Raw genomic sequence first — 25,637 nt, 5'->3', positions numbered from 1 at the left:
GTGTGGTTTTTATCTTGCTATAAATGAAATTATCAGTTACATATAAGCACCCTATGCTTTCCTAAATTTTAATGAGGTCAATGAAACTCATTCTTTTTTTTTTTTTTTTGCTTGACATCTAATTTTTTTGTTGTTCTTTTCAGTTATACATGTAGTAGAATCTATTTTGATTACATAAGCATAGACAATATCTTTCATAGATCCTGATTGAACAGTCTAGGAAAAATTTAGCACTTGCCCTTTTAGAAAAGCATGTACTGGTTGGTAGATCTTCAGGGTTTACTTCATTTGGACACAATCATTTAATCTTGAGGCCAGACTTTGCTGATGGAAAGCAAAAACTACATTATTAACTTTTTAAGAGTTTTAATGCCAATTTCTAACATATGCCAGTTTTTTCCAATAGGAAAAAAAAATTCTTAACATAGGTTGCTCATTTGCTTACTCATCAGAAATGCAATGTGTATGTCCAATGTCTGGTATGATTTTGTTTTCTGAGAATTCCATGGTAAGTATGAAATCAAAGAGATACAAATCATGCTTTTAAACATATGTCTCTCAAGACCTGTTAAAACATTAATAAATCCTCATTTATGAGGATCTTTGTTGTTTTTGTATGGGAGACTGAGCACAGTCCTTAGAATTAGGGTTTTCATAACTCATGCGTAGGTGGACACTTATAAAGCTTTCTCTACTTGTTAATTCTGTACTGTCAGAACTTCCACTTACACCATCTCTTTCTCATCTTGGGAACAATTGCACCTGGCTCCAGAACTGTATTTTACACTAACATCTTGTAACTGTATAGTCTTGATCTTTCTATTTTCTCCCCTTTTTTCCCCTTCATTTCATAACAGCTGAACCATAAGAATATTTATTTACGACCCTTGAAAAAGTTTTTTAATTGACTTCTCAATTTCAAAATACCATTTCTTTACATATTTGATTTTATAAAGCAAACAGAAACCTAGCTATAAATAACATTAATAGGATCTGCCATCAACAGAGGGAAGAGTAGGGAAAGGGGGCAGTACACAAATCGTTATTTTTAGGATGGATATTTCAGATCACTCTTAGCCCTGTACCTCTCAAAAGATAGCACATACACCTCTACTTATTGTTATCCCCATCATGCCTTACCTCTTCTCCAGATATGAGGAGAATTATTACCTCTACCCACTTGGGTTTTATAATAGGCAATAAAATCCAGTACCATTAATGCCCCAGTTCTGCTTAAACAGCTTTGTATAGGAAAACAGTCAGGGATTATGTCTGGCATTTGGTATCCAAGGATGAAATCACAAGACATACCACCAATCCATAGCTTTTCTCATTTCCTCACCCTCATTCAGATTTATTTCAGGACTTTGCCAATGTCTAAGAGTGACTTACAAAGCAAAATATCTTATTAGAGGTACTCTCAGATTCGTACCATCAGATTTCTTTGTATGTTTGGGAAATAGAGAATGTTATCAGGAAGACAAAGGCATTTTTAAATCAAAATACCTTTTTATTACCCAGGAATCTTTACCTGTCGTACTGATCCCACCACCTTTTGATGGAGGGAAAGAAGAAAATTTCAGGGAAAGAATGGGGCAGATTAAGGAACCTTAATAAGAATACAGCCCTTTAAAAAAAAAACAAAAAATTTTGATTTGAAAAAAATCATTTGGTTTAAAAATATTCACATTCTTTGAAAACTGAGGACATCACCTGCCCCTGGTTACTTAATACAGCTTTGTGAATGGAAATGTGGTGAAGGCAAAATACTATAGTTAACAAATCTTTTTTATTTTTGGCAGGGGTGGGGGTGCCGGGGATTGAACTCAGGGGCACTCAACCACTAAACCATGTCCCCAGCCCTATTTTGTATTTTATTTAGAGAGAGTCTCACTGACTTGCTTAGCACTTTGCCATTGCTCAGGCTGGCTTTGAACTTGAGATCCTCCTGCCTCAGCCTCCAGAGCCACTGAAACAAATCTTAAGTATCAGTCATTCAGTAAATATTTACTGAGATGTGCCTGGCATTTTGCTTATCTGGAAAGAAATACCAGAGTAATCCCCTGTCTACAAATATTTCACTTGGGAGAGAAACCAGTAAAATTAATATTGGTTTCAAAATTATGGAGTAAAGATGTTTTTTACCTCCTTCTCTGTTAGAGGAGCCCAGAAATGAGAAAGAGCCAGAACTGATCATTATTAGAGAATTCAAGGAAGACCTTAGAGTAGCAAGGCCCTAGGAGGGAAATGTTTAAATAAAAGGAACACAGGCCATACTGACTCCACATATTAGAGTGACCACACTTGCTGCTCCCAGACACAGTTGACTCCAGCCTTAAAGAGAATCAGAGATACACAAACCTTGATGACCTTGAACATGATGAGGTACAGTACTGAGAATGGGGGGGTAACTGGAAGTGTGCATCCTCATGAGAGGTAAGACCTTCTAACCCACCCTTTTATCAAGGTGCAAAAGGCCTAAAAGCAGGTGTAAGCTCCCGTATCACCCTGGGCTGACTTTGGGTGGGAAGGACTGGACAGTGCCAGGGGCACCCTATTTCTGTTCTTTATTCCCAGCTCTTTTTTTTTTTTTCCTTTAATTCACCCAGGCTGGCCTTGAACTTGAGATCTTCCTGCCTCAGTTCTTGAATAGATTACAGGTATGTGCCATTGTACCTAGCTGCTAAGTGCTGGCTGCTCTGACTCATGACGAGTGAGAGTGGATTACTTTGCCAACATTTGATGTCATTCTTCTCAACAGACTCCAAAATCATGAGGACAGAGATCAGAATTTGCTCCCCAACACAAGCATACTGCCTGGCAAGTGGAAGTCACTCAAATGATTGCTACATAAGTGAATGGTGAGTTAGAGAATTAAAAATGTCTCCCAGGTCTAGTACCCAGAGTTGTCACTGGGTCTAGAGCAGTTTTCTAGACTGGTGGTGGTTGAAACCTGATTAAAGTGGATCACCTATAAATGAGAGATTTGGATTACCAACCTTAGTCAAGAAGTCAGTTTACGGGGCTGGGGATGTGGCTCAAGCGGTAGCATGCTCGCCTGGCATGCGTGCGGCCCGGGTTCGATCCTCAGCACCACATACAAACAAAGATGTTGTGTCTGCTGAAAACTAAAAATAAATATTAAAAAAAAAGAAAAAAAAAAGAAGTCAGTTTACATACGGCTACCTTCAATAAAGAGGTAGAATAGTTTTGTGAAAATAGCATGAAATTTGGAGTCATAAAAACTTACATTTGAATTCAAGCTCTATTTCCATTGACTGTAAGACTACAGAGAAAAAAGCAACTAAGCCTATGCCTCCATCTAAAAATAGGATTAACGCCTCATTGGTGCTTGAGGAAAGACACCTAGATGGCACTATAACTGTGCACAGAGTTAACTATTATAGCAAAGCAGGTTCTGGCTCACATGCATTTTTATGGCTATTCCTCCTACCTATAACTGCATCATTCCATATTTCAAGCCCCTATATAACTGAAACTTTATATATACATTATGATATATGGGTACTTTGGATAGGTCAAGAATATGGTTAAAGAGAAGCTTCGGGATGATATCTTAGGAATTATATCTAAATAAAATATTACTTTTTAAAAAACTACATGCCTCTTTCATTCAGACAGATTCTAATAATCTATGCTGAAAAGTAAAGCTGAATGCTCACCTAATATACTAGAAGACAATTTGATGCCCAGCACTGAAAAATATATAAAGCCGAGTTAAATGCACATAAGTTCTAATCATTCCACAAGGTATACATACGTATTTTGAAAATATGTACACAATCGATGTATACATTTTTTAAATCTACAAACAAAGCAGAGGACACATAATTTTTTTGCATATGCACAGGTATGTCTAGAAGATACACAAAAAATAATAGTAGTTGCCTACATCACTGGGGCTTGGAGATAAGAGAGAGATAAATAAGAATACTTTTTAATTCACCTTTATCTGTTGGGTTTTATTATTACATGCATACGTTACCCACTTTTTAAAAAAAAAAGTGTGATCTTTCAATCTCAGTTTTCCATTGCCAATGGACTCCAGTTGAGGGATCTGAGGGGGTCCAAACTTTGCAAAGTGCCTGAGCAGGGAGCTCCCAGCCACACATCTTACTGACTTCCCAGAGCAATTAAAGTATCTTTACCATCCATAACTTCATCAGCTAGTGAAAAGTGTCACATCTCATCTTCCCAGACATAATAATTATAAAAAATTTTAGTATTTCCCTTTTGTAGATGGTCTCTTTTACTAAAACAGAATTATCTTCTAGTTCAAATTCCCTATTCTCTGACATTTTACCCCTTTTGTGGCCTACAAAACAATAATAATAAATAATAAAAACAACTAATATTTATTTTGTGCTTGATATATATATAATGTGTGTATGTATACACAAACACACACACACACACATATTTGGTGGGACTGCCATAACAAGTTACCTACTCCAGGTGGGTAACTTAAACAACAGAAAATTATCTTTTCACACTGCTGGAGGTTACAAGTCCAAGATCAAGGCACTGGTAGTACTGTTTCTCCTGCGGCCTTTCTCCTTGACTTATAAGAGCCTTGTTCTCCCTGTGTCTTCCCATGATCTTCCTTCTGTGCCTGTTTGTGTCCAAATTTCCTCCTCTTATAGGAACACCATTCCTATTGTATTAGAGGCCACACCAGTGGCCTCATTTTAACTTCATTGTCTCTTCAAAGACCCATCTCCAAATATAGTCACACTCAGGGTTACTAGGGGTTAAGGTTAGGATGGGGGAGAATTGATTCAGCACATAACAATATGAGTAAGGTTATATGTAAGTGCTTTACAAATACAATCTTACTTATATCTCCAGCAAGTCTATGAAAGACAAATGAGGAACACTGGGACTAAGTAATGAGATTAAGGTAAAAGTAGGTGGTAGAGGGAGAATGTGAGTCCACACAGACACCAGATCTTACTTTCTTCACCTCCAGAGTAAATATGAGTTTGTTTTTTGTTTTGTTTTGTTTTTCAGACATTCTACCTCCCGGATGCATTAAAGATTCCCAGAGGAGGGAGAATGAAATAGTTGTTGTAGGGAACAGTTGAAAACTACCATCCCTTACTGGTGTGGTGGTGCACACCTGTAATCCCAGCATTTGGGGATGCTGAAGGGGGAGGACCCTAATTTTTTATTTTAAAAAAAAATAAAATTGTATATATGTGTGAGCATACACGTGTGCTAGAGATTGAACCCAGGAGTGTTTTACCACTGAGTACATCCCCAGTCTTATTTTTGAGATAGGGTCTCACCAAGTTATTGAGGCTGGCCTTGAACTTTCAATCCTCCTCCCTCAGCCTACCAGGTCACTGGAATTACAGATATGCACCATTGCCTGAAATTAATGATATAGCTCAGTGGTATAGTGTCCCTGAATTCAATTCCCAGTACCACAAAAGAAAAACAAGAAAAATGACATTTCCAAACCAGTATTCTTTCCAGAGAGAGGTAGCAGAAGGGCCCAGCCAATTCCTGAGAATCTCTGTCCTTTTGAACCATGGTCTACAGTCCCATCTTTGGCGGCTTGGGGCCTCTGGCAATGAGTGGTAAGGTCAGAACTTGACCACTAGGTCCACCTTCATATCCATTCAAATCCATGAAAACTAAGTAGGAGTTCAATGATAAGCTGAGCCCACTTCCTTGTGGAAAGCCTGGGGACCCTTGTATATCACATACTCCATTATACTTCATAGATTGCCCAGTGCTAAGGCTTTCTAGGAGGAGCCAGAAAAGGCCAGGCTTTGCCCAGAGTCCCTGGTATGAGGCAAAGAGGGTCCCTTCCCTGAGCAGAGTACACAACTGTAAATTCAGGTCACTTAAAGCAGAGATGGTGGCAGTCAAGGATACCTGGAGTTATCATTTACTTAACTGTTTAGATGAGAAGAGTAAGACATTTAGTTTCTCTCAGCCTCAACTTTGCTATTTTTAAACTATCTTTTCCTAAGACTCATAAAGTGTTGAGAAGGTAAGGAAAGAGCTGTACACCTGAATCTGCTCCAACCTACAAGCATTGAACTCTTTTATCACTATGCTTATTTTAAGTAGGTGAACAAATAGGGCCATGGTCACTGACAGCAAACTTCAGTTGCTGGGTTCTGTAGAGAAGAGAAGCAAGGAGATCCCAGGTTCTGCCTGATGTGCCATTTAGAAAACCTCCATTCTGTTCTGAAATATCTCCATTTGGAAACTATGACCCAACTATCGACACACTAAGATAACAAGCTACTAACAGCTTTTTCTATGGACTGGCAAGTTTAGAAAATTGAGGAACACTGAAGTGTCAAGACATTACATGTCATTTCCAAAAAAATGGGTGTGAGGTGAAACTATTTCTCTGGTTCTCCAAACCCAACCCAACCATCACATTTTTTTTATGGGGTGCACTCAAAATCTAAAATCTGAACATATCTTGACTCATTTCTGAAAGAGGGATGCCAATCTCATTGTTAAACATCAAATAAAAAACTAAAGAAATTAGTATTTATTTATATCAACATATTTCTCAAACGCCTCTTGTATTCTACAAAGGCATATAAACAGTGAATGCACTGATATTCAGGTGGGGTGAATCTACAAGATTACTCCTATCCTCTTAAGTCCCAAGATCAAAACTGACAAGTGAAAACCTATGTGGAAGGGCAACATGCAGAAAATCTCTAATCACTTTTACTCTTGGCAAGATTGCAATTAACAGCATTGAATAGTGCTGGGAGCCATTAGCCAAGTAGGTATGACAATTTCCTTGCCAGCGTACCCCATGTTGCAGTGACATTGAATGTAGGTGACCTTGTTCAAGGACCAAGGCGGATTAGGGCGTTCCCGGTTTAGGTTCCAGGTTTAAGGTTTAAGATTATTCCTGCTGGGAATAGGGCGTATCCTGCTGCCTGAGTTCCCCTTGAGTTCTCACGGGATTCAGACAGTATATTTTGGGAGACAGAAGCCCAGTGGAGGTGGATTTGGGCAGAGAACGTGGATTTGGGCAGAGAACGTGGATTTCCCCAGAACGTGATTGTAGACGGCTGGTGTGAGTTCGGGAATAAAGAGTTGCTGTTTGAATCTACAAGCTGTGTGGTGGCTCGTGATTGTGTGCCCAGCCAGACTGCGGCATTTGTGCCCAGCCAGACTGTGGCATTTGGTGGCTTGTACGGGGAACTTCTGAAGCTTGGAGGTAAGTGAAATTGCTTGCCCTTGAGGAAGAGCGAAAGAATGGGTGACCAATTCAAAAAACAATGTGTTATTGTTTTGATTTATCTCGTTTTTGTTTCAAGCTGCCTATCCCTAGAAATTTCTCCGGCAAACTGGAAAAAATGGTTGACTAAAGGTTTGAAGTTTGTCGGCCCTGAGGAAGAGAAAATTGATACAACGATTTTTTATTCCGTTTTTGTTTCATTCAGTTTCGGTTTTGTTTTGTGTTATCTTATTGGGTTGCGTTATCTTTATAGTAGATTAGAAATTAGTAAAAAACAAACCGAAAAGATGTTAAGTAAATTGTTAGAGGTTCAGACCATGGAGAAAGACATTTTAGATCAAACAAAAGAGAAGGTCTCTCGAGCTAGTCAGACAGAGGAAGAAAATTTAAAGGAAAAGGGGTTGTTAGGAAAAAGGCCACAACAGGAGGCTGTTACTAACTCCGTTTTATCACAAGAGGGCGTAATTCAACCAACAGCCCCACCGATGGAGACAGCTGAGTGGCCCTCAAACCCCGTAGTTGATAAATGGGATCCTGAGACAGGACCTCAAACATTAGCATGCCCTGTACTTGAACAGGCAGGAGGGCAGCGAATTCACCGTGCTTTAGATTTTAAAACAGTGAAGCAGTTAAAGGAGGCTGTAACAACCTATGGTCCCCAAGCTCCCTTCACGGTAAGCATGGTCGAGTCCATTACTAACTTGGACATGACGCCAGCAGATTGGGCTAACGTGTAAATCTGTACTAAATAGAGGACAATATTTGTTATGGAAGGTTGCCAATGAGGAATTTTGCATGGAGACAGCTAGGCGAAATGCAGCAGCCGGTTACCCTCAAAGAAATCTAGATATGTTGTTAGGAAAAGGACCTTATGAGGGTCAACGGCAACAAATTGAATATGATCCTGCTATATATGCACAAATTGTTGCAGACGCAGTTAGGGCATGGAAGACTTTACAAGGACATGGAGATTTACAAGGTCAGCTATCTAAGGTAATACAGAGAGCTAATGAACCTTACGCTGACTTTGTAGATAGGCTAATTCAAACGGCTGACAAAATTTTTGGGGATACAGAACAAGCAATGCCATTAATAAAACAACTGGCTTATGACCAAGCAAATCGTTGCTGCAGAGAGGTTATTAGACCATGGAGACATGAAGATTTAAACACATATATTAAATTATGTAGAGATATTAATGAACAAGGGCAAGTCTTGGCAGCTGCAGTACAACAGGCTTTAGATGCCAGGCCAAAAACATGCTATGATTGTGAACAAACAGGACATTTTAAAAGGAATTGCCCCATAGGAGGAGGGTTTAACAAAAGTAGGTATCAAAGGAATAGAATACCTGGTATTTTCCCACAATGCCGTAGAGGGAGACATTGGGCTAATGAATGCCGTTCTCAAACCACCATAGAAGGTACTCCCTTATCAAAAAACGGACAAAGACCAGGTATTTATCCAAGATATCGTGGAGAAAGGCATCAGGCTCCATTGCCAAAAAACGGACAGGGGGGCCCAATGCCCCGGGGCCCACAACCACAAATCTACGGGGCAGTGGAGGAACCCAGCAACACCATCAGGCTAGTGCCCAGGACACATTGTCCATCAGATCCCTCATCAGACAAACCAGAGGGAGCGCAGGGTTGGACATCTGCGCCTCCGCCAGAGCAGTACTAACTCCAGAGATGGGAGTTCAAATCATTCCCACAGGGGTGAAAGGACCTCTTCCCAAAGGAACAGTAGGCTTATTATTGGGACGCAGCTCTTCTACTCTAAAAGGACTTATGATAAGTCCTGGGGTAATTGATCCCGATTATGAAGGTGAAATAAAAATTATAGCCAGTTCTCCAAAGGGTATATCAGTAATTTCACCAGGAGATAGAATAGCACAGTTACTAATAATACCCAGCCTACATGATAAATTTTCCAGTCGTACTGTAGAAAGAGGTTCCAAGGGATTAGGCTCCACAGGTGTAGATTGGGCTATGCTGTCTTTAAATTTAGATTCTCTCCCCATGCTAAAACTAAATATTCAAGGACATGAATTTAATGGGCTACTGGATACAGGTGCAGACCTTAGCATCATCTCTCGTCAAGAATGGCCAAAACATTGGCCATTACAACAAGTCACTCAAACGCTTCGAGGCCTAGGAGTGGCAACTAATCCCCATAGAAGTGAAATGGTATTAGATTGGAAGGATCCTGAAGAATGTGAAGGAACTATACAGCCATATGTATTGGATCATCTTCCCGTAAATTTATGGGGACGAGATGTCCTAGATCAATTAGGTTTGACATTAACAAATAACATCAACCAAAATGCACCCACTATTATGACTAGACAAGGTTTTAGGAAAGGAAAAAGATTAGAAAAACAAGAACAAGGTATAGCAGCACCAATACAAATAGATCAAGGAACAGACAGACATGGGTTGGATTTTCAGAAAGGGCCACTGAGACAATAAAAATTACTTGGAAATCAGAAAGACCAGTATGGGTTCCTCAGTGGCCCCTGACTAAAGAAAAGATACAAGCAGCCCATGACCTGGTCAAACAACAATTAGCAGAAGGACATATACAACCTTCTGTATCTCCCCATAATACTCCCATTTTTGTCATCAAAAAGAAATCTGGTAAATGGAGATTATTGCAAGATTTAAGAGCCATTAATAATGAGATGGTTATTATGGGACCTGCTCAATCAGGGATTCCTCAGTTGTCTGCTTTGCCAAAAACCTGGTATGTTTTAGCTATAGATATTAAAGATTTTTTTTTTTCAATTCCAATTCATCCTGAGGATAGTCCACGTTTTGCATTTACTATCCCTGCACTGAATCATGAAAGTCCTGATCAGAGATATGAATGGAAAGTACTCCCTCAAGGGATGGCTAACAGCCCAACTATGTGTCAAATTTATGTTAACAAAGTAATCCAGCCACTTAGAAATCAAAATCCTGAACTACAAATATTTCACTATATGGATGATGTATTATTAGCACACAAAGATAAAAACACATTGCTAGAATGTTATGCCACACTTACAAACTTATTAAAAAATTGTAATCTAGAGATAGCAATAGATAAAGTACAATTAAATTTTCCAATTAATTATTTAGGAGTTCTATTATCCTCAACCATGGTCCGTCCACCAAAAATTCAAATACGAGTAGATCAACTCAAATCACTTAATGACTTTCAAAAGTTATTAGGAGACATAAATTGGATAAGGCCTTATTTAGGTATACCAACAGGAGAGTTGGGACCTTTATTTGATATCCTAAAAGGTCCATCAGATCCAAATTCACTCCGAATGTTAACGCCTGAAGCAAGAAAGGCATTAAAAATCATTGAAACATATATGGAAAATATGCATTTGGATAGAATTGATATAAGTTTGCCTTTATTATTTATTGTACTACCAACAAAAAATATTCCTACAGGAGTATTTTGGCAAGAAGGTCCATTATTGTGGATACATTTATCTTATTCTCCTAACACTATTCTTACTAGGTATCCTGAGGCTGTAGGACAATTAATACTCAAAGGAATAAAAGCAGCAAAGGGAGTGTTTGGAATTTCTCCCAATAAAATTATTACTCCATATACTATGAATCAAATTGATGAGTTAGCTAATGAGTTAAATACTTGGGCAATAATCATGTGCAAATCTAATGTTTCATTTGATAACCACTTACCATCTAATCCTTTATTGTCTTTTTGGTCATTGCATCCTGTAATTTTTCCAAAAATGACAAGAAAAACACCTATCATGAATGCTCCAAATATATTCACTGATGGGTCAAATAATGGTACAGCAGCAGTAGTTACCCCTGATCAAACTTTTACATTTTTAGTACCCAAACAATCAGCTCAAAAGGTAGAGCTTAATGCAGTTTTACAAGCTTTTGTGATGTTTAAAGATTCTGTATTTAATTTATTTTCTGATAGTCAGTATGTAGTTAATGCTATAGTATCTCTTGAAGATGCTGGTAGGATTTCCCCTTCTTCTACTGTTTTCTATTTGCTTTCCACTATACAAAGTCTAATCTGGGACAGAAAAGATCCATTCTTTATAGGACATATCAGGGCACATACAGGATTGCCTGGAGCCCTTAGTTTGGGCAATGATTTAGCAGATAAAACTACACATGACATACATATTTTCTCTACACTAGAAGAAGCTATAAATTTTCATAAAAAGTTCCATGTCAATGCTAATACTTTACAAAAGCATTTTAAAATAACTAAGGAACAAGCTAGACAAATAATAAAACAATGTCAAAATTGTGTGACATTTTTACCACAAGTTAATCTTGGAGTCAATCCTAGAGGATTGATACCTAACCATATTTGGCAGATGGACGTCACACACTTGCCAGAATTTGGAAAATTAAAATATTTGCATGTTACAGTTGATACTTCTTCTGGATTTTTGATGGGCTCCCTTCATGCCAGAGAAAAAACTAAAGATGTTATAGCTCATTGCTTACAAAATTTTGCCACTGTGGGTGTTCCAAAACAGTTAAAAACAGATAATGCCCCTGGTTATACTTCTACCTCTTTTAAACAATTTTGCTCAACATTTGGCATTACTCATATAACAGGAATCCCATACAATCCACAGGGACAAGGCATAGTTGAAAGAGCTCATCAAACTATTAAAATGTACTTATTAAAGCAAAAAGAAGGAATTGGGAAGGGGTATATATTCCCCAAAGATAAACTTAAAATAACCCTTTTTACTCTAAACTTTTTAAATTTGGATTCATCAGGACTTAGTGCTGCGGAAAGGCATATGTGTCCAAAAAATGTACATAAGCCCAAGGTACTTTGGAAGGATATTCTAACAGGACAATGGAAAGGTCCTGACCCAGTAATTGTCTGGAGTCGGGGGTCTGTTTGTGTGTTTCCACAGGGAGTACAGCAGCCGATTTGGATTCCAGAGAGATTAACCAAGGTCCTGACCCAGTGATTGTCTGGAGTCGGGGGTCTGTTTATGTGTTTCCACAGGGAGAACAGCAGCCGATTTGGATTCCAGAAAGATTAACTAAAGCGATTTCTACAGACCAAAAAGAAGATGATTTGGCTCAAGTCCATAACAACTGATATCCAAAACTCCAGTTTGGCTATTCTTACATCTGCAACAGAACCAGGATGCTTTTTTCAATATCTATTTTATTATTGCCCTTTGCCATATCATGAAGTTCTATTTTGTTTTTTGAGCTCATACAGACCTAGGTTAATGTTTTGCTGATCAGTTCTATTTTTTGACTATAGAGTTTTTAAACATTGCAATGGAGATTTCACCTGTAAAAAGTTATAAGGCCTTTACTATAATGTTATGTGTTGTATGTATTATATTATGTGTGCACACTTGTGTTTTGTGTTATATGTTTGAATGTACGTATGTCCATATATCATATATGATGAGCGCTCATGATAAAATGGATCCAAATATTTTTTTTCACGTGATTTATATGGTTTAATTTAAATTGGGTAAACAACTGTTGAGGATTGTTTTAATATGTAAACAAAAAAGAAGGTTAACAGATCTGTTTGTTTACTTTCACCTTTCCTTTTCATTATATTTAATAATTCTCTTAAAGATAATGTAAATTGTTAAGAAAATTGTTTTCTTTTAGTGCCTTCTGTAATGTTACATAATTTTTTCTTTAGCCATTATTGCCAGAATTCCTATCTTCATCCCAGTGCCGGTGAAGACAATGTAAATTGTTAAGAAAATTGTTTTCTTTTAGTGCCTTCTGTAATGTTACATAATTTTTTCTTTAGCAATTATTGCCAGAATTCCTATCTTCATCCCAGTGCTGGTGAAGACAATGTAAATTGTTAAGAAAATTGTTTTCTTTTAGTGCCTTCTGTAATGTTACATAATTTTTTCTTTAGCCATTATTGCCAGAATTCCTATCTTCATCCCAGTGCCGGTGAAGACAATGTAAATTGTTAAGAAAATTGTTTTCTTTTAGTGCCTTCTGTAATGTTACATAATTTTTTCTTTAGCCATTATTGCCAGAATTCCTATCTTCATCCCAGTGCTGGTGAAGTCAAAGATAAAACCAATCTACAGCTTCTACAATAGCCATCACTGAACTGCTTGCAGAACTTGCCTGGACACATTGTGAGCTCACCTGTATGCATTGTGAACTATCTGTTGTGCAGCGACTTGTGGTAGTGTTGGGGTATTTTTGCTGATGATGTCATTGGTGGTACAATTTTTCCAAAAGGAGCCGTCAATTGGCTTGGTGTATCTTCCTCCCTTCTGCTTGTCATGATCGTCCAGCTAAAATTTGGGGGCCAACAGAGGTGAGGCAAAGAACCTCACCCCCCCGCTGGTACAAAGACCTCTCCACAGGTGTGGCTGTATACTGGACCGGTAGTCAGTGACGGGTAAGATCCAATTGCAATGGTACCAACCTAAGGACCATATGTACTATTGGACAACCTAAGGCAGGCACGGTCCCTAAGCCACATGCTTGTTGTTTAAACAGAGAGGGGGAGATGTTGACAGCCACAGCCGAAGGGGCCCCAGCAAACTTCCAGCTGCCAGCAAACTTCCAGCTGCCGGCTGATGATTGGCTCACAGCGGCCCCAGCAACATCTGATTGGCTCCTCTGCGGTGATGCTCATTGGGCTGTTTCCCTGCCCTTTCAGACCACAGAGCTGCTCATTGGGGGACTTTTTTGGCTCCGCCCACGTGACCCAGCCAATCGGCCTCAAGAGCAGGAGGATTGTGGGAGGTGGGGAGAAGCTTGTGTGGGAGAGAGAGGCTTGTGGGAAGCCGGTGGTGGCAGTTGAGGCTCTGAGGGTTTTTCCTGAGAGGCTGTTTTGTTTGGCGTGTGTGGTTCTAAAAATAAAGTTAGTTTCTTTTGACAAGTGGCTCCTGATTGTGCCCAGCCAGACTGCGGCAACTCTTCCTTCCCCCAACTCCTGCAATTTGCTGGAATTATGTTTTCAATTCCAATTCAAACGATGAATTGGAAGGGCCTGCCAGTCCCTTTCAGGTACCTGTTAGCAATATTCACAAAGCCCAGCATTACCCTGACATGAAGTAGGCAGTGGAATTTTGGTGTAAGGCTACTGCATTCTGAGCAATGGCAGCAGGAGTGTGAAGGTGGCCACTCTCTGGAAGGAAGCAATAGAAATGACCCAAGGCAGGAGCTGGGGTTGTGGCTCAATGGTAGAGCAATCACCTAGCATATATGAGGCCCAGGGTTTGATCCTCAACACCATATAAAGATAAATAAATGTGGAAAGAAAAGAAAAGGAAAGGAAGAAAGAGAGAGAAAGAAAGAGAGAGAGAGGAAGAGAGAGGAAGGAAGGAAGGAAGGACGGACCCAAGGCAAACCATTCATAAGGCACACTATTGACCCCTAGGTCCAATAATGGTAATGGGACCTACTCACATCACATAGGTTCTTTGGGGAATCAGGACTAGAAATATCAAGAGGACGGACCAAGAGAGGGAAACAGAAGGAAGTAGTCCCATGGAGCTTCTGTGAGAGGCAGAGAGCAGCCTAGTCCATGGTTCCCTGAACACATACCATCTGCTCCTAGGCAATCACAGGACTTCCATGTTTCTTAACAAAGGAGCGCAAAACAGAGGATCATTCAAGTGCAGAAAACTGTAACCTAAGCCCTCAAACACATGATACTTGGTAGTCTCCAAGGAGAGAAGTTTATTAAAACTTAGGGTGGGTAGGACAGAGAGTTACTGCCTAATGGGCACAGAGTTCCAGTTATGCCAGATGAAGAGTTCTGCGGATGGATAGCAGTCATGGCTGCACAACAATGTGAATATATTTCCTGCCACTGCACTGCACACTTGAAAATGGATAATATAGTAAGAGTTATATTTTTGTACATCATACACCATTAAAAATACATCAGTTTTGTAAAAGCACCTTATACTTTCAACGAGTTGTTCAGAAGCTAAAAACCCCAATCTCTCATGCTACTCATGTCATCAGACAATTTCAAAACCTTTCTCCTGCCCACCCAGTAACTAGCTAATAAATGCATCAAACTCAAGCTGCAATAAAATTAGAGATGGGTACCAAATATATTCTGAAATTAAATTCCTAAACTGAAGCAAGACAAGAAAATACATAAGAATACTTAATACAAGAATCGATCATCTCTGAAAGTTCTAAAAGCAATAGGACAGAAGAGGAGGACAAGAGAAGACAAAAATAGAACTAACCACTAGATAAATGTTGGAAAATAAATTTAAAGAATAGTTTTTAAAAATTTTATTTTGGGGGACTGGGTATTGAATCCAAGGGTGTGCTACCACTGTTATATATCCCCAGCCCATTTTATATTTTGAGACAGGGTCTGAGTAAGTTGTCAAGGTTGGACACAAACTTGTTATCCTCCAGCCTCAGTCTCCCAAGTAGCTGGGATTACAGACAAGAAAAAAAAATCTTGGTTATAAACATTCACATTTATAAAATTTTAAATCATTAAATGTGAAGCTACTTATACATATATAAATATTCAACTCAAGTTCGACCTAGCTAAAATGAACTAGCCAAAGTGTCTTTCAGAATTGGAGCCAAAATCTTCCTCCTCACAATCATCATCAGCCTGCTTTTTTCCTTTACACACAGGGGAGGCTACATGAAGAATTTCTAAATATCTTTTATTAATATGTGAAAGTGGCAGGGTTAAGTGACATGTTGCTATGATTCTAAAGTTCTGGTTATAATAAAGCTATCCTGATTATCCACTGAATCCATGTGAAACAAAATCATCTTAGGAATAATATCTTGGATCTCACACTTCTTGCAGGAGGGTATTGCAACACTTGTCTTTTTTGTTGTTGTTTTGTTTTTTGTGGTGGTGCTGGACATTAAACCATAGTCTTGTGCATATACTCCCCTGTTGGCTTTGAAGAGGCTGCCATGTTGTGGGAGGATCTATGAGAGGGTCACATAGCAAGGAACTGTGGGAGTCTTGAAGGACCTAAGAATGGACCAGCTGACTGTGAGCAGGAAACAGGAAACCCAGTCAACAAGCTAGTAACTAAATACTGAAAGCAACCCCATGCCTTGAAGGAGGACTGAACACTCCAACGAAGAAGAAAATGCTACCCAACAGGGATATGGGTCTCGGCCCTGTAAGACCCATAGCAGAGGAAAGTTAAGTCATGTCTACATTGCTGAACCACAGAAATGTGAGATAATAAGTGTATGTTGTTTTAAGTTGCTGTTTTTTGTGGTCATTTATTAGACAGCAATAGAAAAGTTGGCTATTGGTTATTGTATATCAGTAGACACCTAAGAACTGATCATTCAAATGAATGCTAATGCTTAGACTGTGCTAAGTTGATTCCTTTCAATATGGAAACACGTTTTCAAAATTTTATAATGCCAGTGGTCTTATGAACATCCACATTTTGGTTTGTGGAATCTTAGTGATTTATCTATATGGATTTCCAAAATGTATGCCATGTTCTCATTCCCATGCATTTCTCCCATGGCCTCATCTCCTACCCTCTAAAAGTAGAAGCTGAGGGGAAAATCCCTATAGTAATGAGCCTCTCATCAGCCAAACAACTGCTACTGCCTAAGGCCCAGCAGCCTGAGAAAGAGAAGAGAGAGTGTGGAACATAAGTGATTTCCAACACTAATCAGGGGAGAAGTACTGTATTTTAAAAAAACAACAGGTATTTTACCATCAATTTCTCCAGCAGCCCTCTCCAAAGTTCTTGCGTTCTCAACATGAATGAAAGCTATAAGGTGAACAAACTGGTTAAGAAAGGTACTGCATTTCACTTAAGACAAACCAAAGCAACTGTTTCTCAAAAACAAATTTATAGACATTAGATAAGAGAAAGCATTCTGGTAGAAATTTGAGGTCACTCAACATAAAACTTAGGGAAAAGTATACAAAAACTCTTATTGATTCTTGTCATTTATTGAAGGATAGACACACCAGTTTGGCCATACTCATAAATTCCCTTCCTCATCCTTGATGCCTAGACCACTAAGCCACCTGCTGTCTGACATCCCCCAATCCCAGTATAGGGGATTGAACGGAGGCCTTTAGCATGCTAAGCAAGTGCTCTACCACTGAGCTACATCTCCAGCCCTTCATCTTCTCATCTTCACTTTGGATTCCCAGGTGTTTCAAACTCAAGGAAGAGGATGGGTGGGTGACATAAGAATTCCAAACCCTAGAAAAGGCTGTGCCTCCTTGTAAACTGAACTTCTAGTCTGGTTCACAGTACTTATACTGGGATTATCACCCAAATCCAGTGAGAGTCAAAGTCTTGAAACAGTAAGACCTAGACCCAGCCTCTGTTATTGAGGTAGGTCAGGGGCCTCAAAAGACCATCTATGCCTCTACTACTAATGTAATAATTCAAACAGCTTCTAATATCAGAATATAGTATCTCCAAATCCTATTTACACATCACTAGAGATTAAATTAGCATATAAAAATAAGTTTTCTTTAAAAAATATCTGCAAATATAATTTCCATAATTATATTTACTGCATATCACTGAACCTAAGACACTGATTGTAAAATATGATGTTATTTTATATATGCATGTAGTAAAAAAAAGTCAAACAAGATTTCTCATAATATTAAAAGATCATTGATTATAAGTATATGCAGTTTAAAAGACATTAAATTATGGGGAAAAGTTATATCTTAGGATCAATGAGATGCAGCATTAAAAATGTATCCCTGCCTGGTACAATGGTGCACACTTGTAACCCCAGTCAATGGAGAAGCTGATGCAGGAGATCACCAAGTTCTAGGCCAGCCTCAGCAACTTAGACTCTATCACAAAAATTTTAAAAAGGTGGGGAGGGGTGCGGTTTGCAGGTATAGCTCAGTGGTAAAGCACTACTGGGTTCAATTTCAGTACAAAAAAAAAAAAGTGTTCTTTAGAATATTTTCCAAAGAACATATTTAATATAGAGTGTATGAAATTGGAATGAATTCATACACAATAGCTCATACTTAAAGCCATTTACCATTTTTGTTTCAATTCTCATTTGAAATGAAGAATGTGTTAGCTGTCATCCTACACAAACTTTAAAACCTAGGAGTTTCTCAATTTGGATCTCATCTCACTTCCATTTCTGGAGTCACAGATCAAGTGATAACATAAACAAGACCTATACTGAGAGCCCTAAGCCAGACTCCTATCTTGAACCCAGGTCTCTTGAGTCTGGCTTTGTGTTCTCTGCCTAGAAATCAAATACCAAATAAGTCTTTAACAATCTTTGGTCCAACAATAAAGATAAGGTAAAGCAATTAATAAAAACAACTATTTGTTTCCAGAGATAATCATGAAATTTCTCTGCCCAACATCTTTGGCAGAACATGCCTGATACTTGAATGGAATATCCATCCCACACATAACGGCTTTTGTTCTAGTCGAACACTACCCAACTTCTCAAGAAGGAAAAAAAAAAAGGGTTTGTGTGCTCTGAAAGGTAGACACAAGAAAATATTACCTATCAGCCTATGATACACAATAGTCTCAAAACAAGGTCCTACTGAACCACACAATTGATACTTTGTGGGAAACACTGGGAATTAGAACATTTCAAATCTTCAGCATTTGCTAACGTGGGCCTTGAAACTTTGATCCCCAAAGCATGCTGAAATCTGGTAATGCTGCTCTGCCCTCTTTAAAAGTGGCATTTATTCACGACAGTCAGTAAATAATTCATCTTCTCTAAGTGTTAGTCCCTTTTTTCCACGCTTCTGGCAAGGTGTTTCACAGCGGAATCACCAGTATTAACTGGGGAAGACTTAAATATTAATGTACTTGATAGGAACTGGGTGGAGACATCAGCTGTGGGCTCCATCAAAATATTTCCAGAATGTTCTATGACAATAGGCCCCATTGTATCATTCATTTCTACTACTTCAAAATCCATTTCATTCCATTTTTCTGCGTCCTCCCCTTCATTCTCCTCCTCATAGTCATTTAGCTCAGAGTTGGAAAGCAAAGACTTTTGGTCCTCACTCTTTCTGTTAGCTTTTCGCTGGTGATCCAGAGGCAAGGTAGCTAATTTATACAGCACAGGAAATATAACAGCAGTGAATATTGCTGACCCCAAACAGGTGTACAGAACTATGGGCAAATCTGGGTATTGTCCCTGAACAATTCCAATTACTGCAGGAATAGCCATTTCTCCCAGTGCTGCACCAATTACAAAAAAGGCTGCTGATTTCCCACTTATGGTCGTGTACTGCTCAATCCAGGAAACACCACTGGGAAATGTGGCTGCCATTGAGGCCCCATACACCGAAGTGGCAATCCAGAGACAGAGTGGACTCTTGTTGAAAAGCACCAGAAATAAAGATGAAACCAGGCTGCCAATGTTGCTCAACACAATCATGGTGCCCGGCTGTAGACAGGCAGCAAAGAAGATCGCCAGGCCCCTGCAGGCTGCAAAGGTCCCCCAGAAGATGGAGTTCAACCCAGCTGCTTCATGTTCTTCCATGCCAGCATGAGTGGTGGCAAAGGAGAAAACGTAAGAGCCATATGTTACCTCTGCTCCAACATAAAAAAAGAAGAACAAGAAAAGGAGGCAGAGAAGGGTCTTGTGATATTCAGCTCTTCGATATCCCTGAGCAGATGGTTTTGATTTTTCCTGCCTTGAGCTTTTCTTGAAAAACAGAGTAAACAGGAAGACAGACACTATGAAAATATAAGTGCCGATAAAAGCATAAGCCCAGAATAGATTCATGTCATCAGGCAATCCAAACAGAGGCGCTGAGTCAGCTTCAGATGATCCGTTGGTGGCTGGAGGCTGAAAGGCAGGCTCTGTGTGGTTTTCAGCAGACACTGAGGTACCCAGTGCCAATTTAGCCAGAATTGGAGCCAGAAAGGCACCCAAGGCAAAACTGAAGTGTAAGGCCTGCATGTGTGGGGCTCCTTCATCCCCCCAAATATCCAAGATGAGGACATTACCACCTGCCAATGAAGGATGGAGAATTCAATTATGTTAAGCACAGTTATCTGGTTTTAAAAAAAAAAAATAGGTCTTTACTGTCAGAAAGAGGATAAATCTGTATTACATGGCACATTTTAACAAAGTTATCAAATATTGTGCTTGAGTCAATTCTCTAAGGAACTCTAACCTACTCCCACCAGAGAGCTATAACTTATAACATTTCAACTGCATATATGGAATTCTACAAACTGATAAACCGCTACCCAGAGTCAGGCATATTAGCAAAGGCTACTTAGAGGGCCAACATCATACTGGGGAGTACATTCATACATCTACTTATTTGTAACTGATTTAAATTTATATATTTAGTTGGAAAAATTTTACCACCAGAGAGTGGCCAATTACCAAAGCTAGATTCTGTACTTGAGGAATTTCATTTATTTATTAATGAAACAGATGCAAAACACACATTCAGGAACCTGAATACACCAAGTGTCTGGTGTGCCTGTTATAGGAAATGAGAACACCTTTTAGCATCTATTCATACACCATCTGAACACCTGCAAACTAAGCCAGAAGTATAAAACATTTCTCCAATTTATAAATAACCTTAGAGTAGAGAAGGGAGGCATAGAAAGCTGGATCTTGTGGTAAACACATATCACATGTTACTTAGCAGATTTTCAAGGACATGATGACCCACAGAGAAGCTCTACTATGGGAGAACAGAAACTTTTGAGAGAGAGAGAGAAGAAAAACAAGCAAACTAGTACATTTTAAATTGAAGGCTGCTTCTATACTTCATCAGCCAAATAATGGTTCCACACTTGTTTTATCCTATTAAACCATCAATTCCTCTTAAACTACAATGTTAAAATTCTCTCCCAAAATAAAATCTGCTCACCTGCACAGTATTAGCCCAGGAGAGGCTTCTTCCCTGTTTGGATACAGTAATCAGTATCTCCAACAGAACAAAATCCTTTAAGTTAAATTCATAGTTGGCTGCTCAAAAATCTGTGCCCTAACTGGCGAAAACAGTAGCTGCTGGATGGGGGATCTGATGAAGTGAACCCATGACCCACTTAGTAAGTTCATGTCTTCATTTTTTTTCTTTCCTAGTATTAGATAATGAACCCAGGGACACTTTACCGCTGAGCTACATTCCCAGTTCCTTTTATTTTTAATTTTGAGAAAGGGTCTTAGTTGCTGAGGCTGGCCTTGAACTTGTGATCCTCCTGCTTCAGCCACCTAAGTCTCTGGGATTACAGGCATGTGCCATAACATGCAGTACAGTCCATGTCATTTCCAGAGCACTGCAAGTGACCGTTTAATACCATTTGATCTACTTTTCTAGTAGAAAGTCCCCACTCCCATAGATGACACTTAAGGGCTCACTAACCTGTATCCAGAATGCCCATTGAAACGCCAATGACAGATATCATGAAAATCAGTAACACTGCTGCCTTGCAAAAAGGAATAACAAAAAGACCAACTGTTGTAGCCAAAAGTGAAACCCCTGAGAAGAAAAGTTAAAAGTCAATTATAAAAAGTAACGTCAATTTAAATTTGGTAATCATAAGTAGACGAGTGTTACCAGCAGCTACTACAAGTGGTTTTGCCATTTAAATATTTTATAAACTTTATGGGTGATAAAATATAAATTACTATGACATGATTACAATTCACGTACTGTTAATAATCAAACTAAAAATTATACCAAAACAAAAAAGATTTTACAGCAAAAGAGACAGGACAAAATTATTTATTTTCATATTTCACACTTAAGAACCCAAAGATATATCTGGATAACAAATAACAGTTTATAAAAGCAAAAACAAAATGCAGAAAGTACAGCATTTTGTAACAAAACTTTAATAAACAAACTAGGAAATAGGAAACATAAGAAATATATTCTTTCAAGTCTCATTGCAAAAAAAGGGAATTCTTTATTCATCAGCAATAAATTATTCTCCTTGCTTTCAAAGAAGTTTTATCACATTAAATCTAAAATTTTATTTAAACACATTACTTTATCAAAAAAAAAAAAAGATGTCAAAATTTTGCCATCTATTTCCAAGGCAAGGTAGAGCATGCCATTACTGACATGGGGTGGTAGGGACAAAAGTGTAACCTACTTCAGTTCACTTACCATCCCCTCCCCCCTTCACTTTCAATCCAGAGTCCATAGAACCTGGGCAAATTCCAGGAGCATTCATTCTAAGGTCCGTGGTCCTAGGAAATCTGCCCTTACACCCTCATGAGCAGAGATAGCCTTTTGAACAACCAGTGCATGATCCTAAGTGGTACCTAAATTACTGTGAAAGTCGGGAAGTCCAAGAATTGCTAACACACACACCATTGTGTTGATCTGTTTCCAGAGGATCCAATACAGGTTTCCTCTGTCAATGTCAGAGAAGAAAACATGGAAACCCAGTTTCTGTGGAGAAGACACAAACACCACCCATTCAGCTATCAACCACTCTGCAGCTACTATTTTTCACGTTTAAAATAATGACCTAAGATCCTTGACAGCAACACAGAAGTGCAAAACAGTGTTTACTTACCCAAAAGTAAAAAATGATTCATACAATCAAAAAGAACTCCACCAATTATAGAGCCACACAAATATCCAGAGGCACGGCCCACAAAAATGAGAGAAAGACTGCTGATGTTTCTGTTTACATTCCTTGCCAAATCTTGAAATGTGGGTCCCAGTATAGCAATACTCATTCCCTATAGTATAAAAATATAAAAAATTACAAAAGGGTCTCTTTAAACTTATAATCATTAAAACAATGTCTAAGTGGTAGGGTTTTTTTTGTGTGTGTGAAGGCGATTACAATGTAATGGAGAATACTTTAAGCCCCATAGTCAAGAAAAATGAACAATATTATAGCTATAGATCCATGGATTTTCTTCTATTCCAATTCTCAATTTTTTAAATAAATTATCCATTTCTTTGGGCTCTTTGAGGCAATTCTGTTTAGTTTTTAAAAAAAACTATTCGGCATTAATAGTTAATAAGATGTAACAAAACTATTCTCAACATGCTGTTATTTCATATACTACATGTACAACAGCATAAGAATTTAGTTGCTAAAAATTTAAATTATCAACACATCAAAATATATATTCCTTTTTTTAATATCAAAACAGCAATATTTATGGCATCCTCTGAACTACCTATGTGCAAAGTGTGCAGGAGATAAACACTTTGAATGTTTCTAACATGTATTTTCCTTCAAAGAAAACCCAAAGCCATCAGGAATACAGTTAAGACTTTTTTAGAAGTTATCACATACATGTGTACAGGACGACTTTAACAATAAAATGTCACTTGGACCACGTGTTAACCAGAACTAAGGAATATAGCAGGTTATCAGAGGAACTGTCACTAGACCCTTTTTCAAGTTTTTGAGCCTTGCAGTGTGTGTGGAGTGGGTGTAATCCCACTTACCGGGCAGCTAAGGTATCAAGATCACATTTCAGGGTCGGCCCTGGGACAAAATAGTGAAACTCATCTCAAAGAAAAAAAAGAAAAAACTTTTTCTAATTTATCTACATTTCAAGAATAACTGATTCTATTTGCACTTTTCTGCTGTATATGCAGGGTGTACCCCTTATCCAAGCAGGACTACTCCAAGACTAAGGACTTGGGTATGCACAGGCCCACAGCAAGCACCAGGTATAAGGAAAGAAGCCTGAGCAATGGTTCTAATGGAATTACTTCATGTCTTCAAAGGACTTATAAAACCCGGCACACAGTGAGGGCTCACCAACAATACACAGTGATTTCTTTCTCCTCCCCTTCTCCATCAAAATATTCTAAGAATATTGTGGCTCAGACTCTCTGATATGCTAAGTGACCAGAAGTGACTCTCCTCAAAGGACAATGTGTTAACAAGAACTATGGGTCACAACTCTCCAGCTTCCAAAACTATCAAGTTTGGCAAAAGGGGGTTGGCAAAACTACATCTAGCCTTGCGCTTTGCTCCAAGAAAAAACATTTAAGCATCTGAACGCTTGATATAAATAGGACTGTAAGTGAAGTAAGACGTTACTGGCTCTACGCCTTATCCGGCTGTGTGACATGGAATAATAATTATAATAATAATATATTATAATAATTCCTCTCTTTGCAGAATTATTTCCCTATCTGCAAAACTCAGCGGTTGGCTTAATCTGATCAGGACACTAGAAAGAGGATATCCTAGAAAATCAGCTTTTTTGTGTAATAATTTGAGGATTGAATGAGTGGGGTGCGAAGGGCAGCTAAAGATCTGGGCAACCTCTGCACCGACGAGAGGTAAGAAAATTTGCTGCAGTTGTTAAACACATTAGGAAAAACAGTTTCACACTTGACAATATCCCCACCACCACTGTTGGAATGGTGCCCGTTTTCCAGATGACTAAACTGAGGCCGAAGCAGAATAACTAAGGTGTTTAAGGTCACACAGCGTAGGGGGAGAAGCCAAGACTCCAACCGTGAAGGCCACTCGCTCTGCAGGGCGCCTGCTCACGCCCGGCCAGGGAGGGTCGCTCCCCCAGCTCTCACCAGCCCCAGGAAGGCCGCACACAGGATCGCGGTGGTGAACCAACGCAGCACGGCCCGGGTCCGGCCGGGCCGGGAGACCGCCACCGTCTCCGGTTCATGCGCCCAGACGTCGGCCTGTAGGAGCCGCTGCCCGGCAGCCGTGGCCCCGGCACCACGGAACTCTAGTTCCAGCTCCAGCTTGGAGGCTCCAAATGGTCTTGCTGAGGTGAGCCTCAGGGATTCGGCCCCTCGCGGCCAGAATGTCTCTCAAGGTGCCGCCTTCTCTCCGCCCACCCGGAGAGAAGCCTGGGACGTGCAGATGTTGGCACGCAGCGGGCATTTGCCCTCCAGAACGTGCTGCGCTCGCCCGGGTCACTTGGCGGAAATGAAGCCTCCAGCCAACCAGAACCGCGCTTCAAACCGGAAGTTAATCTGGTTGCCTAGGAGACCGGATCTCTCGCAGGCATCGCATCACACTTAGTTGAACTTCCTGACGCCAGGGGACTGCCCCCCCGTGGCGGAGCAAACTGAAGCTGCAGCCTCTGAAGAGAAATCCCAAGATAAAATGCCATTAAGGAACAAGGTACAAAGTGGCGGGATTGCTGACAACTATGGGCCAAGAACTACAAGGTGGAACCTCGATCCAGCTACCCGGATCTCCTAGGAAAAATTGGGAAACTGCTAGGTGCGGTGGTGCATGCCTGTAATCCTAGCCACGCAGGAGGCCGAGGCAGGAAGATCCCAAGTTCAAGGCTAGCCTCAGCAACTTAGCGAGATAGTGAGATCTTATCTCAAAACTAAAATAAGTAAATAGATTTAGGGTGTAGCACAGTGGTAAAGCATCCCCGGATTCAGTCCCCAGTAATTCACACACACACACACACACACACACACACACACACGTCCA

General features: G+C 39.5%; 1 protein-coding gene across 1 annotated transcript; it reads right to left on the bottom strand.

Annotated features, from left to right (window-relative positions):
• Window positions 1-15,504: 15,504 nt before the first annotated feature.
• Window positions 15,505-24,994, bottom strand: LOC124083329 (sodium-dependent glucose transporter 1B-like). Its single transcript, XM_046429932.2, is given in 5 exon segments — window positions 15,505-19,004; window positions 19,006-20,216; window positions 21,596-21,712; window positions 22,761-22,929; window positions 24,752-24,994. Coding segments are annotated over 4 exon segments (1,530 nt in total). The 5' UTR covers window positions 22,927-22,929; window positions 24,752-24,994; the 3' UTR covers window positions 15,505-18,968.
• Between the last annotated feature and the right edge of the window lie 643 nt (window positions 24,995-25,637).

This window comes from Marmota monax, unplaced genomic scaffold (genome assembly GCF_021218885.2).
Source record: "Marmota monax isolate L192 unplaced genomic scaffold, Marmota_monax_Labrador192_F-V1.1 WCK01_AAM20220418_F8-fsc00276, whole genome shotgun sequence".
Lineage (NCBI taxonomy): Eukaryota > Metazoa > Chordata > Mammalia > Rodentia > Sciuridae > Marmota > Marmota monax.
Note: the sequence above shows the minus strand (reverse complement) of the source record. Positions and strands in the feature narration are given on the sequence as shown.